Source organism: Clarias gariepinus, chromosome 10, assembly GCF_024256425.1.
Source record: "Clarias gariepinus isolate MV-2021 ecotype Netherlands chromosome 10, CGAR_prim_01v2, whole genome shotgun sequence".
NCBI lineage: Eukaryota > Metazoa > Chordata > Actinopteri > Siluriformes > Clariidae > Clarias > Clarias gariepinus.
Genome location: NC_071109.1, coordinates 5,431,362 through 5,449,452, shown reverse-complemented (window position 1 = coordinate 5,449,452; position 18,091 = coordinate 5,431,362). Strand labels below are relative to the sequence as shown.

General features: G+C 38.3%; 1 protein-coding gene across 4 annotated transcripts; it reads left to right on the top strand.

Moving 5' to 3' along the window:
• The first annotated feature begins 5,362 nt into the window (after positions 1–5,362).
• setd7 (SET domain containing 7, histone lysine methyltransferase) lies at positions 5,363–17,840 on the top strand. 4 transcript variants are annotated; one of them, XM_053505597.1, is made up of 8 exons: positions 5,371–5,551; positions 6,986–7,115; positions 10,478–10,679; positions 10,760–10,949; positions 12,072–12,153; positions 14,094–14,211; positions 14,621–14,778; positions 16,925–17,840. In XM_053505597.1, the coding sequence occupies exons 1-8, from the start codon at positions 5,512–5,514 to the stop codon at positions 17,124–17,126; spliced, it is 1,122 nt and encodes a 373-aa protein (XP_053361572.1). In that variant the 5' UTR covers positions 5,371–5,511; the 3' UTR covers positions 17,127–17,840. The 4 variants fall into 4 exon arrangements, 3 of the variants coding, with proteins under 3 accessions (XP_053361574.1, XP_053361573.1, XP_053361572.1); XR_008361210.1 differs by lacking the exon at positions 10,760–10,949 and having other exon boundaries at positions 5,367–5,551; positions 16,925–17,104; XM_053505598.1 differs by lacking the exons at positions 14,094–14,211; positions 14,621–14,778; positions 16,925–17,840 and adding an exon at positions 13,230–13,947 and having other exon boundaries at positions 5,366–5,551.
• Positions 17,841–18,091: the final 251 nt, after the last annotated feature.

The following is an 18,091-nucleotide window of genomic DNA, read 5'->3' as shown; positions in this document are numbered from 1 at the left end:
ATTAATATTTATTAGCATCTGCCAAAGATAGGCGTGTACACAGGAGCAGCTTTGTCTTTGTTCAAATATTTCAATGTTTATACAACATGTATTTGCAACAGTGGCCTTATTTTCATTTTAACATTCTTACACATGTAATATGCTTTAGTTTTCTAAATTGGATTCTTCTCCACTGGTAAGGTAGGTTTTTAACTTTTGTACTGTTTTTGAAAACACAATTAGTTCATACTGTATACTGTACCTAGTTTTTGCTGTTTGGTAGTGTTGATTGCAGTGTGATTGAAGTAGGACTAAAGCAATTAGTTCTCAGGTAATTAATCAAGAGTAGTTTCAGGCTTCCTTAAGGTGTGAATTGTGGGCAGGGCTTAGCTACATATATTGAAGGTGAATCTAGCTCATACTTTAGTGTGCTTTAGTTTTCTAAATTGGATTCTTCTCCACTGGTAAGGTAGGTTTTTAACTTTTGTACTGTTTTTGAAAACACAATTAGTTCATACTGTATACTGTACCTAGTTTTTGCTGTTTGGTAGTGTTGATTGCAGTGTGATTGAAGTAGGACTAAAGCAATTAGTTCTCAGGTAATTAATCAAGAGTAGTTTCAGGCTTCCTTAAGGTGTGAATTGTGGGCAGGGCTTAGCTACATATATTGAAGGTGGATCTAGCTCATACTTTAGTGTGCTTTAGTTTTCTAAATTGGATTCTTCTCCACTGGTAAGGTAGGTTTTTAACTTTTGTACTGTTTTTGAAAACACAATTAGTTCATACTGTATACTGTACCTAGTTTTTGCTGTTTGGTAGTGTTGATTGCAGTGTGATTGAAGTAGGACTAAAGCAATTAGTTCTCAGGTAATTAATCAAGAGTAGTTTCAGGCTTCCTTAAGGTGTGAATTGTGGGCAGGGCTTAGCTACATATATTGAAGGTGAATCTAGCTCATACTTTAGTGTGCTTTAGTTTTCTAAATTGGATTCTTCTCCACTGGTAAGGTAGGTTTTTAACTTTTGTACTGTTTTTGAAAACACAATTAGTTCATACTGTATACTGTACCTAGTTTTTGCTGTTTGGTAGTGTTGATTGCAGTGTGATTGAAGTAGGACTAAAGCAATTAGTTCTCAGGTAATTAATCAAGAGTAGTTTCAGGCTTCCTTAAGGTGTGAATTGTGGGCAGGGCTTAGCTACATATATTGAAGGTGTCTCCGCTACAGACACAAGTGTCTGTAGCGGTTAATAAGAATATCCTGCAACAAAGGTAGTGCACAGAGAATTAATTTAAAACTCTTGTTTGCCAAGAAGTTACAAGTTTTTATAGACAGTTACCTCAGTCTAGCATGTGTCTTCAACCTATCTCTGTCAGTTCTCACAGACCAAGATGTTTTTACTCACACAGCAGAGGCAGATCTCCCAGAAACCTCATCTACCCTCCAGTACTGTCTCATTGTCCTGCACTGGTGGTAGGTGGACTCTGGAACTGCCAATCTGCTGTAAATAAAGCAGACTTTATCTCTGCCCTAGCTACTCATTACTCTTTTGACTTTCTGGCACTAACTGAGACCTGGATATCTCCTCAGAACTCAGCTACACCGGCTGCCCTATCCTCTGCCTATGTATTCTCTCACACTCCACGAGAAACTGGCAGAGGTGGTGGTACGGGTCTCCTGTTGTCCAAGAGGTGGTCCTTCTCGCCCATCACCCTGTCTCATCTCAGTTTTTCATCATTTGAATTTCATGCAGTTAAGGTAACCTCTCCAATTAACCTCCACATCTTAGTTATTTACCGTCCTCCTGGCTCTCTAGGAAACTTTCTAGATGAAATGGACATACTTCTTAGTCTTTTTCCTTCTGCTAACACTCCTCTCACTGTTCTAGGAGATTTCAACCTTCCATCTGATAAACTCCAATCCTCTTTCCTTCTCCCTCTCCTTAACTCCTTCTCTTTAACCCTAAACAGCTGCCCTCCTACACACAAGGCAGGAAATTCTCTCGACCTTGTTTTCTGCCGCCCTTCCCCAGTCACAGATATCAGTACTATTCCTCTTCATAAATCTGATCATTACCTGGTATCCTTCACTATAACCCTTCCCATTCTATGTAAACCTAACCACCAAAATGTCTCTTTTACCCGCAAAAACCTTCACTCTGTCTCCCCTTCCTCTGTGTCTTCATACACCCTATCATTCCTCCCAGACCCAGACTCCTTCTCCTCTTTACCACTAGAGACTGCGACTGAAACTTTACTCTCCTCTCTCTCCTCATCCATAGATCTCCTTTGCCCGCTGTCATCTAAACCAAGGAAGACATCTCGTCCTGCTCCTTGGCTATCTGATGTACTGCGCAACAACAGGAGAGAATTAAGAACTGCAGAGAGAAGATGGAAGAAATCACAGCTTGATGCAGATCTCATCTCTTACCAGACTCTTCTTTCCAAATTCTCATGTGATGTGACTTCTGCCAAAACTACCTTCTTCAGACAAAAGTTGGAAGCGTCTGCACATGATCCTGGCAAACTCCACAACATCTTCTCCTCACTACTCAACCCACCGACTCCTCCTGCCCCTTCCTCTCTGACTGCTGACGATTTTGCCACATTCTACGATGGGAAGATTGCAGCAATCCGCCAGTCCTTCGCTCTCAACCAAACTCCTACGGCAGAACCTCAGGACCTTTCCTTCCCTCCTTTAGCAGAATTTTCCAACTTGTCATCTGACGAGATTCAACAGATCATCTCGTCATCTAACCCCACCACCTGTTCATTAGACCCAATCCCTTCCACAATGCTCCAGGCCATCTCACGAGACCTCCTTCCCTTCACCACAGCCATCATCAACCAATCCATATCATCTGGTCATGTTCCTGCCGCTTTTAAGAAGGCGAGGGTTATTCCCATCCTCAAGAAACCCTGCCTGGACCCATCAGAAGTTAACAACTATCGCCCAGTATCACTGCTCTCTTTTATTTCCAAAATTCTTGAAAGAACGGTTTATAATCAAATGTCTCTTTATCTCTCACAGAACAACCTTAATGACCCAAACCAATCTGGATTCAAAGTGGCACATTCCACAGAGACTGCCCTTCTGTCAGTCACTGAGAAGCTCCATGCTGCTAGATCTGCTAAACTTTCATCTGTCCTCATCCTCCTGGACCTGTCAGCTGCATTTGACACCGTGAACCACAAGATTCTATTATCTATTCTTACAAGCCTTGGAATTTGTGGAACAGCGTGGCAATGGTTTGCTTCTTACCTTAAAGATAGGTCATATGAGGTAACATGGAGGGGATCTACATCTGCCCCACGCAGACTCTCTACTGGTGTCCCGCAGGGCTCAGTACTTGGTCCTCTTCTGTTCTCCCTCTATACCCGGTCTCTTGGTAAGGTCATATCATCGCATGGATTCTCATACCACTGTTATGCAGACGACACCCAACTTGTCCTCTCCTTTCCTCCCTCTGACACTCAGGTTTCCACCCGGATCTCAGCATGTCTGGCAGACATCTCATTTTGGATGGCTGCTCATCAGCTGAAGCTCAATCTCAGTAAAACCGAACTGTTGTTTATCCCTTGTGACTCATCTCCAGGTCAAGACCTTGTGATATCCATGGACAACAACCAAATCACTCCCTCAACCACCGCCCGCAATCTTGGGGTAACCGTGGACAATCATCTGTCAATTTCCCCACACATCGCTAACCTTACTCGCTCTTGTCGATTTCTTCTTTACAATATCAGAAGAATTCGCCCATTTCTTTCTTCACAGGCTACTCAGGTGCTTGTTCAGTCCCTTGTTATTTCAAGACTGGACTACTGCAACTCACTCCTGGCAGGCGTGCCTCTGTCCACGATTCGTCCTCTGCAACTGATCCAGAATGCAGCAGCACGACTCGTTTTTAACCTTCCCAAGTTCTCCCACACCACCCCACTCCTCCGCTCCCTGCACTGGCTTCCTGTAGCTGCCCGCATCAAATTCAAAACACTGATGCTTGCCTACAAAGCCAAAAATGGCCCAGCACCCACTTACCTCTCTGCGCTAATTACACCACGCACTGCACCACGTTCCCTCCGATCCTCCAGCACTGCTCGCCTCATCCCACCATCTCTCAGGGATCGAGGGCGGCATTCATCCAGGCTCTTTTCTGTTCTGGCACCTAGATGGTGGAATGAACTTCCTCTAGATGTCCGTACATCAGAGACTTTGACTATCTTTAAACGACGACTCAAGACGCATCTGTTTCTCCAGTACTTGGACTAACCCCCCCCCCCAAAAAAAAAAAAAAAAAAAAAAAAACTCTTCTCAGTTGTGTTGGACTAATGGTACCTAGTTATTAACCTAGTTAACCCAGTGTAAGTATGTATCCAATGTTGTAAACATTAAAGCACTTTTTGTAAGTCGCTCTGGATAAGAGCGTCTGCCAAATGCCTAAATGTAAATGTAAATGTAATATAAACTTTGAGAACCATGTAGGGTCTGTCAGTTTTTAAATAGCTTTTATTAAATAAAATGGTAAATTAATATCCTCTTGAATGTATTACAGAATAAACTTTTTTTTTTTTTAATTGTATAGCAAAGAATTAACAAACACGTGCCTAATTAGCATTTAAAATGAAACACATTGTATTAATTTCAAGACTATTTAATTTGAATTGTTTTATGATATTAATGCTTTGTTTTCTTTCTGTAATTTTTATGATAAATGTGGTTGTACATTGACAGTCATTAAAAACAAATTTAAAAAAAGTTTGAGAAAACTTGATTTTATTTAGCGCATGCTCGTTGGGAAATGTTAACCTTCGTGTTGAACACGTGATTTGTGGAACTCTCCAAATATTTTATGGGGGAGGTTAAATAAATGCCTAAATACACTTTTTTTCCCCTATACCAGACTACTAGCCTAACCATGTGGTCATCAATGGAATTGTTAAACGTAATATTTATATATGTGTAGTTGTGTAGTTACAAAATACAGAATACAAAATGTATGTTTAAAAGCGCTGAATGTTTTATAAATGTTTAAGGTTATTACCTTTTCTTTAAAGCACACTTTATATATATTATATTTATCTTCTGGATAAAAACATATTTTATATATTTAAGTATAAGCGCAATCGCAGAGTTCCCTCCCTCTCTCTCACGCACACACACACACACACAATATGGAATCGTCCTTGTGTAATGTAACGCATGTTTAACGGTGACCTCATCCAAATCGCCGATATCAATACCATTAGTCATCGAGATTAAGGTCTGGATATGACGTGTCGATCGTCGCCCGCTTTCTTCCTGTCTGCGCGATCCGAGTGATTTCACCATCCTCAGTGTGCTCGCGCCCGTGCGCCTCGTGAGTTTAAACTAACATCCGGGAAACGTCTGTCAGTGCGCATGCGCTTTGGAGCGCCACTTGTCATGGCGGCTGTGAAGTGAAGTGCGCGTGCACGTTCCGTGTAACGGGACCGACACCGGGATAAAAAGCTGGATTTTTTTTTTCTATAAACTTTTTGCGAGTAACTGTTTCAATAAAACATGGACAGCGACGACGACAACGTGGAGGAGGTTGTAGAAGGTAATATCATTATCATCCTTATTCACGAAACGCTGCGCGGGCGGAATGAACTTAACGCCGTGTGTTTACGCTCATGGCGCGTGAGCAACTTTTTCACCTGTATCTGCTTATTTTTTTTATTGTGTTATTTGTTTATATATATCTTACTTTTATTTTAAGTAAAAAAAAGACTCTTCACAAATGTTTGTTTTTTGATACCTAAGTTTCTCTATTTTTTCTCTACAGCAGCCTTGTTTTGCATTTGCAATGTTGTGACGTCACAACATCTTCATTATAGAAGTCTCGTGTGTCTTCATTGCAACTTATTAATACCACAATGATACTGAATTCTCGAATCTGATTATACTCAAAAGGTGTTTATTAGATTTTTTTGACTGTAGATGTATCTTATGTTAACACACTCGTTCTTATTTGTTATCCTTTATCTTACAGTGCATCATTTAAACCTATTAGTAATCGGATTAAAAATCAGAAATAGATAAGGTTGATTGTTGAAGCTTTGTTTTAGTACTTTTAATGGAAGGAGTCTTCAGTTCCAGCACTGTTATAAAATTACACAACATTTAAAAAAGTTTTTGTTAAAATGGTTTCAAAAAGAATAAAGGTTAAATAGTAGAAGTGATCTACCAAGTGGAGGAGTAGTAACGAACTCACCGTGTCATAGCCTGAAAATCACAAGTTCAGATCCCAAACTGCGGCCGGGAGCCTAGAGAGCTGATTGGCTGAGCTGTCTCAGAGAGGTGGGATTGTAGGCGCTCTAAGCATTCTCACATCACTCGTGGGTCTAGCCAATCATGGGCACCTGTGAGTTAGCGGAAGGCGTAGATAGCGCTAACCTCCGTGTGTGTTACACCGCTCCAGACAGTGTGTGAGCGAGCAGCGTCGGAGGAAACGCATGATAGCCTTCGTCCAACCAGGTCTGTAGTCCTGACGGCGGAGTGACGGGTATAAATAAATAAATATCTGTTGTGTATGCGGAATAAAACACTCCAGGATGTGAGGTTTGTATTCTATGATTACCGATACGATAAAATAGATTAAATTTGATGTGTTACTTCACCTCAGACTCGGGTAAGAGGTGCTCTAAAATATCGCAATGTTGGTATTTTTTAAACTTTTATCTAATATGCATAAAATCTGCTTACGTACAGCATTAACCATTTTCCTCAAGGTTCCAACCTTGGCTCTTTGGAAGGCGTGGGATTTGAATTCACAACCTTGAGGTCACAAGGACAGTCCATTTTTACCACTAGTAACATTTTAAGATGTTCGTTACTAACGAGTCCAAAGCACAGATTGAGAAAATGACTCGATTATTTCTCACTATTTATTTTCTATACTTTTAGGCCAAGTTTACAGGCTGTTTTTAGCTCTGAAGCTTGTGTGTGTGTGTGGGAATTGAGTGCGCTGACTGACTGTGTTGTATGATCACAGGCCCACTAGATGATGACGAGCTCCCTCACGGCTTCTGTACCGTCACCTACTCCTCCAGCGACCGCTTCGAAGGCCATTTTGTCCACGGAGAAAAAAATGGAAAGGGCAAGTTCTTCTTTTTCGACGGCAGGTGCGAAACTGTGCAGGCAACTCTGCGTTAAACATCCATTTCTTTCTTTCTTTTTTCTTTTTTTTTTGTTGATTTACAGCACTGTTATTTTTGACACTTACACAAGCCAGAGCTTCTCAGACATGATCATGACTCATATTTCAGATGAGTCAGAGTCTACACACACACACTCACATAGACAGTGTGGCTGTAATTGGCTCAGTCTGAGTCATATGTAATGTATATACTGCAAGTCTGGCAATAACTCCTAATCATTCATTACCAGCAGGCCGTGCACAGATTTCAAATTTTCAGTAATGTCTTAAAAAAAAGAACTTTTCAAGCTTTAGTTTTGTCCAGGTAAAGTGATTTTATAGACAGTGTTTTAAAGTCTCAATCAGAGTTGTTCTGTATTTCAGAGATTCCCTGTTACATTGTTTGACACAGAGCATGATACACATTTTTAGATATAGAAAATAAGATCTAATATGATGCATTTCATGCTCATATTAGAAGTGCTTTTAAACTCTAAGACAAGAAAGCCAACACAAAGAAAAAGTGATGTGCAACTCCGGGTTAATAAACTCACCTCTGATTTAATTTATTTTTATACATTTATTTTAAAAAATTGCCTCTATGGTTTAGAGACTGTGTCTGTGCACCATGTATGTCTCCTTATTGCACCTCATGTGTGTTTCAGAAGTGACAGAGCAAGTGATGCCTAAGTATTAAAAAAATATACATGTATATACATATATACCGTATGTGTAGTAGTAGTAGTAGTAGTAGTAGTAGTAATAATAATAATAATAGTAAATAACCACCTAATAGGAAGACTACAGGGGTCCGTTCTTCGTACGTCGCTAACTCAGTTAGCTGGATTTGATTGTTGTGGATTTGTCCTGATCTTGGATTGTTTCGTTCTTCGATGCGCTTCTAGCATTTGTTGTCATAGCAACATATCCGTAAGCTTGAACCTGCTCGGAAGCAGGTTTATTTCATGTAAACAGGATTTAGGCTGCGCTCCTGCCAGGTTATGATTGGTTGAAATGGCGAGGTCACATCTGATTGGTTAAAGAGCATGACTGACTCACGTGGAAAAAGAAAAGTATATGCCCCCTGCCATGGACTCCCCCCCACTCACACACACACACACACATAATCGCTATCAAATATTATATATGAACATAAATTCATAGGTTTATTATTATTAAATATGATATTACTATTATAATAAACCCTAGGCATGAGACAGCCGTCGAGACCATTATTACAAACTCTTGTATAATGTTTATTTTGTAACATTTATTTTTCAGGGGTTTGTCATAAAAATATGCTAATAAATATTTATATATATATTTAAAATTAATATTTTATAATGATAAATTGGACGAAACTAATTTTATTATAAAATAAACAATATAAAAGTATACATAATATTTCTATTTTTTCATATACAACATATTTATTTTCATATTGCTTATTTTATTTTATTGTCTCATGTAATTTGTAATTTGTAAACCATTAACCTATGAATTTATGTTCTAATATAATATTTGATAGCGATTATGTAGGGGGGGGTCAATCCATGGCAGGGGGGCATTTCAGCGCATAACACGTGTTATAAAAAAAATTGAGCCGCTCTTTTTCCATTTCGTCAACCAATCGGAGGGGTTGTGATCAGTGTTTCTACTGTCGATGCATATCGCCTTTTAAACCAACGCACGAGCGCCTAGACAACTCCTAGACAACTTAGTCCAGCTATACTAATCATCAACCACAGGTGTGCTCAAAGAACCGACTTAGCCAGATCGTAATTAGCACGATGATCTCATCTTAGATGTGTCAGTTCATCTCGAATGTGTCAAGCGACGTACGAAGAACGGACCTCAGATCTCTATTTCTCTAAATAATCAAACAAGTATTTGTGGTTACATACAGTACAGGCTTCATGAAGTAACACGTTTAACATATTTATCATGAAGCTAAAATCAGACGCGATGAGCTAGTGTAATTCGAGTATAATATAAAAGTCTACGAAGACCGCGGCGTACATTTTTACAGCCGATTGCAAAAGTGATCAAACTGAACCTTTTATATGTCAACACACACGTTTATATTTTCTTACATATTGCACACTTTATATGGGTGTGTTAGAGCTATGTACTGGACAAATCACTATAAATCAGAACGCCCTTTTCGAATTTTTAATAGACTGTAAAACATTGATTTGTAGTACCAGTGGTTAATAATGTTAATTAATAATCAGTTAATTAAAGAAAAAGGTATTAACCAATAATCTTTGTTTTGCACCATATTGCTCTGTAAATCGCGTTACAATAGCATTTAGGCAACGCGCAATATCGGATATTGTACGTTTAGCGCGAGACAAGTTTTTTTATTCTTCTATTCTGGGTTTAAAAAATATTTTACTGTCAAAAACTTTCACACTAATCATCCATCGTGTGAAGAGATTTTCACAGAAATCTTTAGTATAGTTTAACTCAGAAAAAAGTATTTATCTTAGTATCGCCATAGCGATTTCTAAGTCATGCCAACAAGGCAGCATTTAAAGGGATGGTGCAGAGATAAAATGAAATTTTAAAGTTGCTGTTAAACACAGCACAGCAATGTGGGTGTCACATTCACCAATGAATCAGACTCTAAATCATTACATACTGTATTTTATGGTTGTATACACAATTGGTGTGTATTTTTATTCAGTTTGCTGCTGTTACAGTGATAGTTTATTAGTAGACGTTATTTATGTAATGTACTAACTTTATCAATCTTGGCGCACAGAACTGTAAGAGGCTAAATCAGGGGTAAAATTATAACAAATAGCTTTTTTTATTTCAATTAAATGCATGATTGATTTGATCAGTTCAAACAAATCTTCCATACTGTCGTTTTCTGTTTTATACACATATGTAACGTCTAATAAACTTCAATTATGTTTATTCTTTTCATGTTAATGTTTAACTATAAATTTCTGCTTTAATTCCTGTTTTGTTTTTTTTACTGCCATTTCATGGTCACCTTGCTTTAATCACATAATTCATAGTTTATGTATTTATTTATTTTTAAGGTGTGATGGTTGTCATGCCTGGTATTATGTTATATTATCATAAAATTAAAAGGTTCCTGGACATCATGGCAGTGTACTACTGAACAAGCTTGTACATCACTGTATAGTTCAAAAATACTTTGTAGATAAAAAAAGAAAAATAAGAGTAGACCAGCATGGATGAGTAACTGAGGGAATGTGTGTTTCAGTACAATAGAACAATCCCAGTTTTTGTTTTTCACACAGTCGTACCTCCCACTCCTTCTCTGCACTTCTGTAGCCTCTTGTAACTAATTTAGCTTTTCCTTCCTTCCAGCACTCTAGAGGGCTTCTATGTGGACGATGCACTTCAGGGCCAGGGTGTGTACACTTACGAGGACGGTGGCGTGCTGCACGGCACCTATGCGGATGGAGAGCTCAACGGTCCCGCTCAGGAGTTTGACCCCGAGGGACGTCTCATCTTCAAGGGCCAGTACAGGGACAACATCCGCTGTGGCATCTGCTGGATTTACTACCCGGTATGTTTCAGCGAGGAGGTTGTGTTAGCGAGCGGCAGGTCTGACTGCTATAGCTATAACGAGACGGTTGTTGCGCGTAGGACCGAGGCTGTGTGGTGGGCGAGGTCAACGAGGACGGGGAGATGACGGGCAAAGCGGTGGCGTACGTTTACCCCGACGGACACATGGCTCTGCGCGGGACCTTTGTGGATGGAGAGCTTATCGAGGCCCAGCTGGCTACGCTGACGGATCAGGAGAACGGCAGACCTCACTTCACCATACAGCCCGACAGTCAGTAACGCCGCACTGCTGTCAGCACTCAAGTTTCAAATTCGATCCTGTCCTAATGGGAAATTCCAAATAGCGCAGACGTCTGTTAGTGAGCATTAACTCGCATGAGGTCATCGTCAGACTCCTACAGGACTCGCACTCAAAAACCATCACAAACATTCATAATCATAGATCACCTTTTAAATCAGCATTATTTTATGATTTTAGATCTGAACTAAATATTAGAAATATCACACTAGAAACAGCAACAGGTCGTTCGTTTAGACAGAAAATAGTGCGTCGTAATACGAGTGTTAATCATTAATCAATTATAATTGCTGTTAAGAATCTAAATAAAAATTTATTAACTGATGTTTTGCATTATATTTCTCCGTAGCTCACTTGTATTAAAACATACACCACAAGAGGGCAAACTTGCATTTAGGCAATACTGTACGTTTGTTACTGCTTGAAATGTTTAATTTAGATGGAGGGAAAATGTCTGTCTTGTCCAAGTTAATTGTTAACGATTACTCGATTATTCTTTGTTCACATGTTCAACTAATAGTTAAGAAAAAATATTGAAATTTGAAGCCCTTATTTATATAAGGGCTGTTCAAGTCCAACCGGGACTTTTGTGTTCTAAGAGGTAAATCTCCCTTTATTTCTCTCTATAACCCCCCTTCTACACTAATGCACTTATCCCAGTGTTTTACTAGTGGTTGGATACCATCAAGGTCAAACTGTCTGAAGCGCCGGCCTCCCACAAACTCCTTTAATGAATGTACGGGGGATGTGGCATTAACTCCAAGTGGTGTTGGTGAATGATTGTGTGTAACGTTCACACAGACAGATGGACCTTGAAGGATTAGACTCCAGTGGGATCGTCATTCCTACATATACAGCCTTCTTTAAAATGTTTGCACCTTTAAATGTATTACTGCAACTAAGAGTCTTATCAACGTACTGTACTTGAAATCTTCTGGAAATGTCAACCAGTTTTACACCATCATTCACCAGATATTTCATCACAAGTCCTGGTTTGACTTGAACGCCCCTCTTGGTATCTGTGTACTCGTACGTGAAAGAAAAACACAAGTTTGCAGCACTGATACAAAGTTCTTCTCCTTGTCTCTTTCTCAGGTCCTGTTTACCACTATGACAAATCCACTTCCTCCTGTATCGCTGTTCACAAATTACTGGCCGACCCGTACGAGAGCCAACGGTTGGTAAAATCCAGAACCGTTCATATCCCTGGATAGGTGACTTTTTCTAATATAAATGACATGAAAGATTTCAACTTTATTCCCCCCCCCCCACTTGATTTGTTTAAATACTGTATCTATGATTTATATATTAATACTGTAACACTGATTTGTTTGAGAGAATTCATACTGTATCGTGACCTGTAGTTTCTTCCACTAGTAAATTAGTGCTTTCAGTTTCCACTATAAATGAAATTGCAAATGATTCCTGAGAAAATCAACTCGCAACTGACCGAGTAATGAGCTAATTGGTGTTCTGGTGTATGCTTGAGTTAACAACTTGTATTGTACCTTTCATTTTTATTGGATGGATATAGATAGAGAGATAAATGCACATACATTTTCTTGTATTGAAACATTTTTGTTTAAATTCAGACCGGAGAAGGAAGACCAAAATGGCCGCAAATAACAGTGTCATAAGCTGACAAGAGTTTTAATATATAATGAATAACTTTTTAACAAACTACTGAATTGCTAATGATTTGTTTCTATATTTCCTGAATAACAGCTATGGTTGTCTTTGCTATCAGTCGTACCCTGTACACTCTTTAACCTCATGGCTCCAGGAAAACAATTGGCCATGGTTTTAACGTGATTAATGGACCAGCCAGTAACGTCTGCATTGTTCTAATGAGCCGGTCGCTTCTCAGGCATTAGATTGAAATGCAAAGGAAGGCGGCATACGCATATGGATTTTATAATGGATTTACAATTTGTTCTGTATACTGTGTGTAAACAAAATGCTTGTGTATATTGGATTATGTAATTGTATATAATTTTAATATCACCCAAAGATAACTTGAGCAAATACAAAATACAGTTTTTAAATGATTTAATTTATTAAGGGGAAAAAAATCTGTCCAAACCAATCCAAAAAAAAAAAACTAAATTTTTTGGACTGATGAGACAAAAGTTGAACTGTTACATCTGGCTAAAACTAACAGTGTTTCATAAAAAGAACATCAAACGTGGTGGTGGCAGCGTAATGTTCTGACGACTTGCCATAATCTGTGAAACTATGAATTCTGATTTCCAGAAAATCCTGAAGGAGACTGTTTGGCCATCAGTTCGTGACCTCAAGCTCAAGCACACTTGGGCTAGGTGGCAGGACAATGATCTGAAACACCTCTGAATGACAAAAAAAAGTGGAGTGGCCTAGTCAAAGTCTGAATTTAAATCTGATTGGGATCCTCAGGTAAACAGGGCGTTTATGCCTAAAAACCCTTCATTGTGGCTGAATTAAAACATTTCTGCAAAGAAGAGCAGGCCAGAATTCCTCCACAGCGATGTGAAAGACTCATTGCCTGTTATCACAAACACAACTAGTTATTAGGTTTGTGGGCAATTACTTTTTCCACATAGGGTCAGGAAGTTTTGGACAGCTTTTTTCCCTTATTAAAAAACTTTTTAAAACATTTAAAAAGCATTTAAAAACTACATTTTGTATTTATTTGAGTTATCTTTGTGTAATATTAGTACTCTGTTTTTGTTTATTTCTTTGTTTTGAAAATTACGAGCACAAAGTACATAGTTGTGTGTTTTGCACAATGTTTTTTTTTTTTTTTTTACTGTTTTTTTTAATTAGTCCAGACCATGTCTATATATAATTAATTGATTTATAAGTTGTTGTGGGGGCACTTCGCAGTTTAAAAGACTTCAGTCACTCAGGGTTTTGAAAGATAAAAATTAGCAATAAAAGAAAATTTTCTTGGGTTTTTAAGGAGAGATTTTGTATTTGTTTATTTATTTATTTATTTTTTATTTTATTTTTTATTTTTATTTTTTTTGTCCTTCAGTACACATAACCTGCTTTTGGTGATGTGCAACAAGCAAGGTGTACTAAAGGACAAGAAAAAAATATACAAAATATACAAAAACTGTGTGTGTGTGTTTATGACAGTGTGTATGTGGGGCAGTCGCTCATCTCCGGAGCAGGAGAAGGCCTGTTCACCAAAGTCGACGCGGATGCCGATACAGTCATGGCCTTTTACAATGGAGTGCGCATCACACACGTGGAGGTAGGTTTGTGTGTGCGTGTTTGTGTGTGATGTTATGTCAGTATTGTTTACATCCAAAACCTGGACATTGTTCCCAAATGGTTAACTGGAAAAGGAAATTAGCTAATGCTTGGCTCAAAGATGCAGTTTGTCATTTATTACATTTGTTATATCACTATTTTGTTTTTTATTTATTCATTTTGAAAATCAAAAATGTGACGTGAAAATTTACATTGTAGCACATTTAAGGTTCCCTAAAAATCTGTGAAACATTTAGTTTGTTTAGATCTCGCTTCTGCTTCATGGTTCACCCAACAGGCAGCAGGAAAACTCCATACCACCCTAATATTGTTACATTATTTTTTTCTCTACAAATGTACTGAAGAGAATAAAATTCTGTTGTAACTAATCTTATGGTTCGGGTCACCAGGTGGATGCCCGTGACTGGTCCCTAAATGGAAACACCATCTCACTAGATGAGGACACGGTGATTGATGTTCCTGAACCCTTTAATCATACAGAGAATTACTGTGCATCGCTTGGACACAAAGCCAATCACTCATTTACCCCCAACTGCAAATACGACCCGTAAGTGTGAAAATGTTGTGTGTGTGTGAAAACATTGAACGCACTTTATTCTAAAGAGCATTTAAAAAAGCATTCAGAACAGTACTCTTTATAATTTGTTTAGAATGCCTCAACAATCGCAGTGCATTCAAACTTACTTGGTAAAATGGTGCCATCGATTCGATCCAGGTTGGATCCAACTGTGTACAAAAGTTTGCATCCTCCAAGCAAAGACAAATGAAAATCTTCATGTTCTATACCCTTTTTCCTTATACAGAGTTGAAAGCCTTGAGCCTGTCCCAAGATAGGCAGGGTATACCCTCGATAGGTTGCACTCTCACACACTCATTTACACACTATGGGCAAGTTGTGAACGCCAATTAGGGTTGGGGCATGGGGGAGAACATGCAACTCCGACCCTGTAGGTGCGAGGAGAAAGTGCTAACCACTAAGCATTTAAAAATAGTAATAATAATAGTCAAATTTTGCATAGTCTACTTGGTCTGTAATTTTTTTTTTCCTTTTTTTAAATTGTGTCCACATTCTATGTAAGGATTCATGCTGCTCACATACTGTTCAATGTGCATACTGATTTTGTTTTTTTTTAGACAGGGTTTAGTATGATGATTATAGATGTATGGTTCTTTATATCATACAGTATATCATCATAACTTATTCAATGTACTGTACACCTGTAAAGTTGTGCTCAGACAGAAGACTGTAACGAGATGACAGAGTGCAAAAATGTGAAAAAGAACATTTGTCACGAACCTGGATTTGACAAACATAGTGGATTTAAACCTTGACAGATTGGATAAACTTGGATTTGTAGACAAGGAAATCCTTGCTATATATAGTGCAAGATTTTTGCTAATTTTCCTAAAATTTAGATGGAACATGTTACTGAGCAGCTGGTGAGGAGACCTGTTACTCTCCCTAAGTCACCACTCTGTTCCACCCTGGAGATCTCTCATGGCCATATGGCCCATTGTATAGCAGTACAATGCGTCCCTGAGACTGAACAAGCATTTTGGTTATCATGCTGGAGCAAGCCATTTGAACTGCGTCGTCTGCATGGACACGTCCCAGATCCGTTTACACAAATCCATCTGCATTAGTCTTGATTGTTGTGTTAATCAAACTTAGTGGTTTCCAATCAGTGGCAAAATAAGAAGTATAATAAGAAGTAGGTTTATCTTATAGTATATAGACGATACTCAGATTTGCATTAATGTGCAAGAGTTATCATTTCATTGGCTGTGACAAACAGTTATGTGATGTAATGTACAGTATATATTTGAAGTTGGTCTCGTCATGAGGTCATCCTTATGGTCCCCAGATTTATATGGCACATAATGGAAGCATGACAAGGAGTTCAGGAAATATTTTATCTTGAACAGAATAAGAAGGTTAATGTGTGTTCACAGAAAAATTTACTTAAAATTAACCCCGTGAGCATAGGTATGGCGTTGCTCAAGTAATGTTATGTGCAAACAAAATGTGATCCAGTAAAGTTTTCCTTGATATGATATGATTTTATGTAGAAAAGACTGAATCACAAAAATTACTTCAGACATAACAATCGCATGACTAGAAGTTCCTTGATTAAGTTGTACCTGTTCCTCTAGTATCTCTTTGTTTTGGATTTGACATGATGTATAAAATAAATAGCACAAAATCTTTATTTTTTTGTGTCCTGTCAGTATTAAAGTTCTTTTAAGGAAAATTAATTAATTAATTAAATATTTTGGTTGTTGATAAAATGGATGTAATTTCCAGATGAGAACATTATCACAGTGTAATTTCCTCCATTCTAGGTTTTTTTTTGGGGGGGTGGGGGGGGGGGGAATATTCTTATTGACGTTATGGTATGCCGTAAACCATTAATGTCTTAACCTTCATATTTAGTAATTCGCATCAAATTTTGTTTTGTTTGTTTATTGTTCTTGACATTACAGAATAATTTATATATCATGTACTGAATAATGCCTTTGAGTGTAGTACTTTAAATCAAGTCGTGACTGACTGAATTTGTCTGGTGATACTCATAGCCTACTTGATATTGTTCTTGTACAGTACCTTTAAATAGAAACCTCTGTTTAAGTGTAGACTACTGTATTATACCGATTAAAACTGTTGAAATCTTCATCTTTTGTCGTTTTTGTAGGTTTGTCCATCCTCGCTTCGGGCCAATAAAATGCATCCGAACAATCCGAGCGGTTCAGAAAGACGAGGAACTCACAGTTGCCTACGGTTACGACCATGAGCCTTCTGGGAAAACAGGTCCGGAGGCTCCTGACTGGTACAAACAGGAGCTACACGAGTTTCAGGAAAGAGAAGCTGAAAGAAGAGCCAAGGACTCTTGTTAACCCCACTCCTTTCTAAAATAAAAGAATAGTAAAAATTTTGCATAATGCCAAGCAACACCTAAATCAGCCTCTTTTATTGTCTTGCTGTTAGTTAACGAGTGTGTATTTAATACTTTTGTCAGTATCCTGTTAACCTGCTCTCTACTCTACATCGTTCTCTTTGGATTGAAGGCAAAGCTCTTGGCTTCTGCAGACTCTTGACTTAAATTATGAAGGTGCTACGATATGTACAGATCACAACAGCTGTATAGAGTGACTAAAGCACAGCATGATGGTGAATTAGCTCTGTCACTCGTCATGAAGTGAGAACTATGCACTACAGAACACAGCAGGTGTTCATTGCTGCTACGCTAGCCTTTACAAGCACCGGCAATGCAGTCCATCAGTATGTAATAAAACTCCCATATCTATCGCTAAATGACTTTCTTGCAGTGCGTTGTCTCTTCAGTCTAGCTATGATGAGTTAACCTTGATTGTAGTTGTGTTTCCAAGAACAGTATTAGAACTGCTCATGTACTGTAAAGGTTTCATTTTTGCCCTTTGTTTTAAACCTTTAAGGAGAAAAGTATAAAAGTGCGATTATGTTTGTGTGTGTGAGAGTGAAAGAGAGACTGGAATGAGTAGCAGATCACAAAAGAAGAAATGAATTCAGGTCTTTGATACAGTATGCAGTATCTCTAATCCAGGATTTATCAATAAAACATTAAAACATGACCATGAGTCACCAGTGTTTTATATATATATATATATATATTTTTTTTTTAAGAATGTAAGTACTGAATTACAGTTGTACACCTGGAGGTATCCGATCAGCCAATGGACTGAGCTGACAGAAAGTTTACTGCAAGTTTCTGTAAAATAAGCACTCTTTACAACCGTGTTGAGCAGAAAAGTATCTCCAAACACACAACACAGAAAACCTTGAAGTGGTTGAGCTGCAGCAGTAAAAGACAACATTGGGTTTC

Excerpts from the sequence above, each read along its gene's own strand:
- setd7 (XM_053505597.1), top strand. The coding sequence starts at position 5,512 with ATGGACAGCGACGACGACAACGTGGAGGAGGTTGTAGAAG. Across the intron at positions 10,680-10,759 it reads TCTGCTGGATTTACTACCCG|GACCGAGGCTGTGTGGTGGG; the intron begins GTATGTTTCAGC and ends TGTTGCGCGTAG. Across the intron at positions 10,950-12,071 it reads CTTCACCATACAGCCCGACA|GTCCTGTTTACCACTATGAC; the intron begins GTCAGTAACGCC and ends TCTCTTTCTCAG.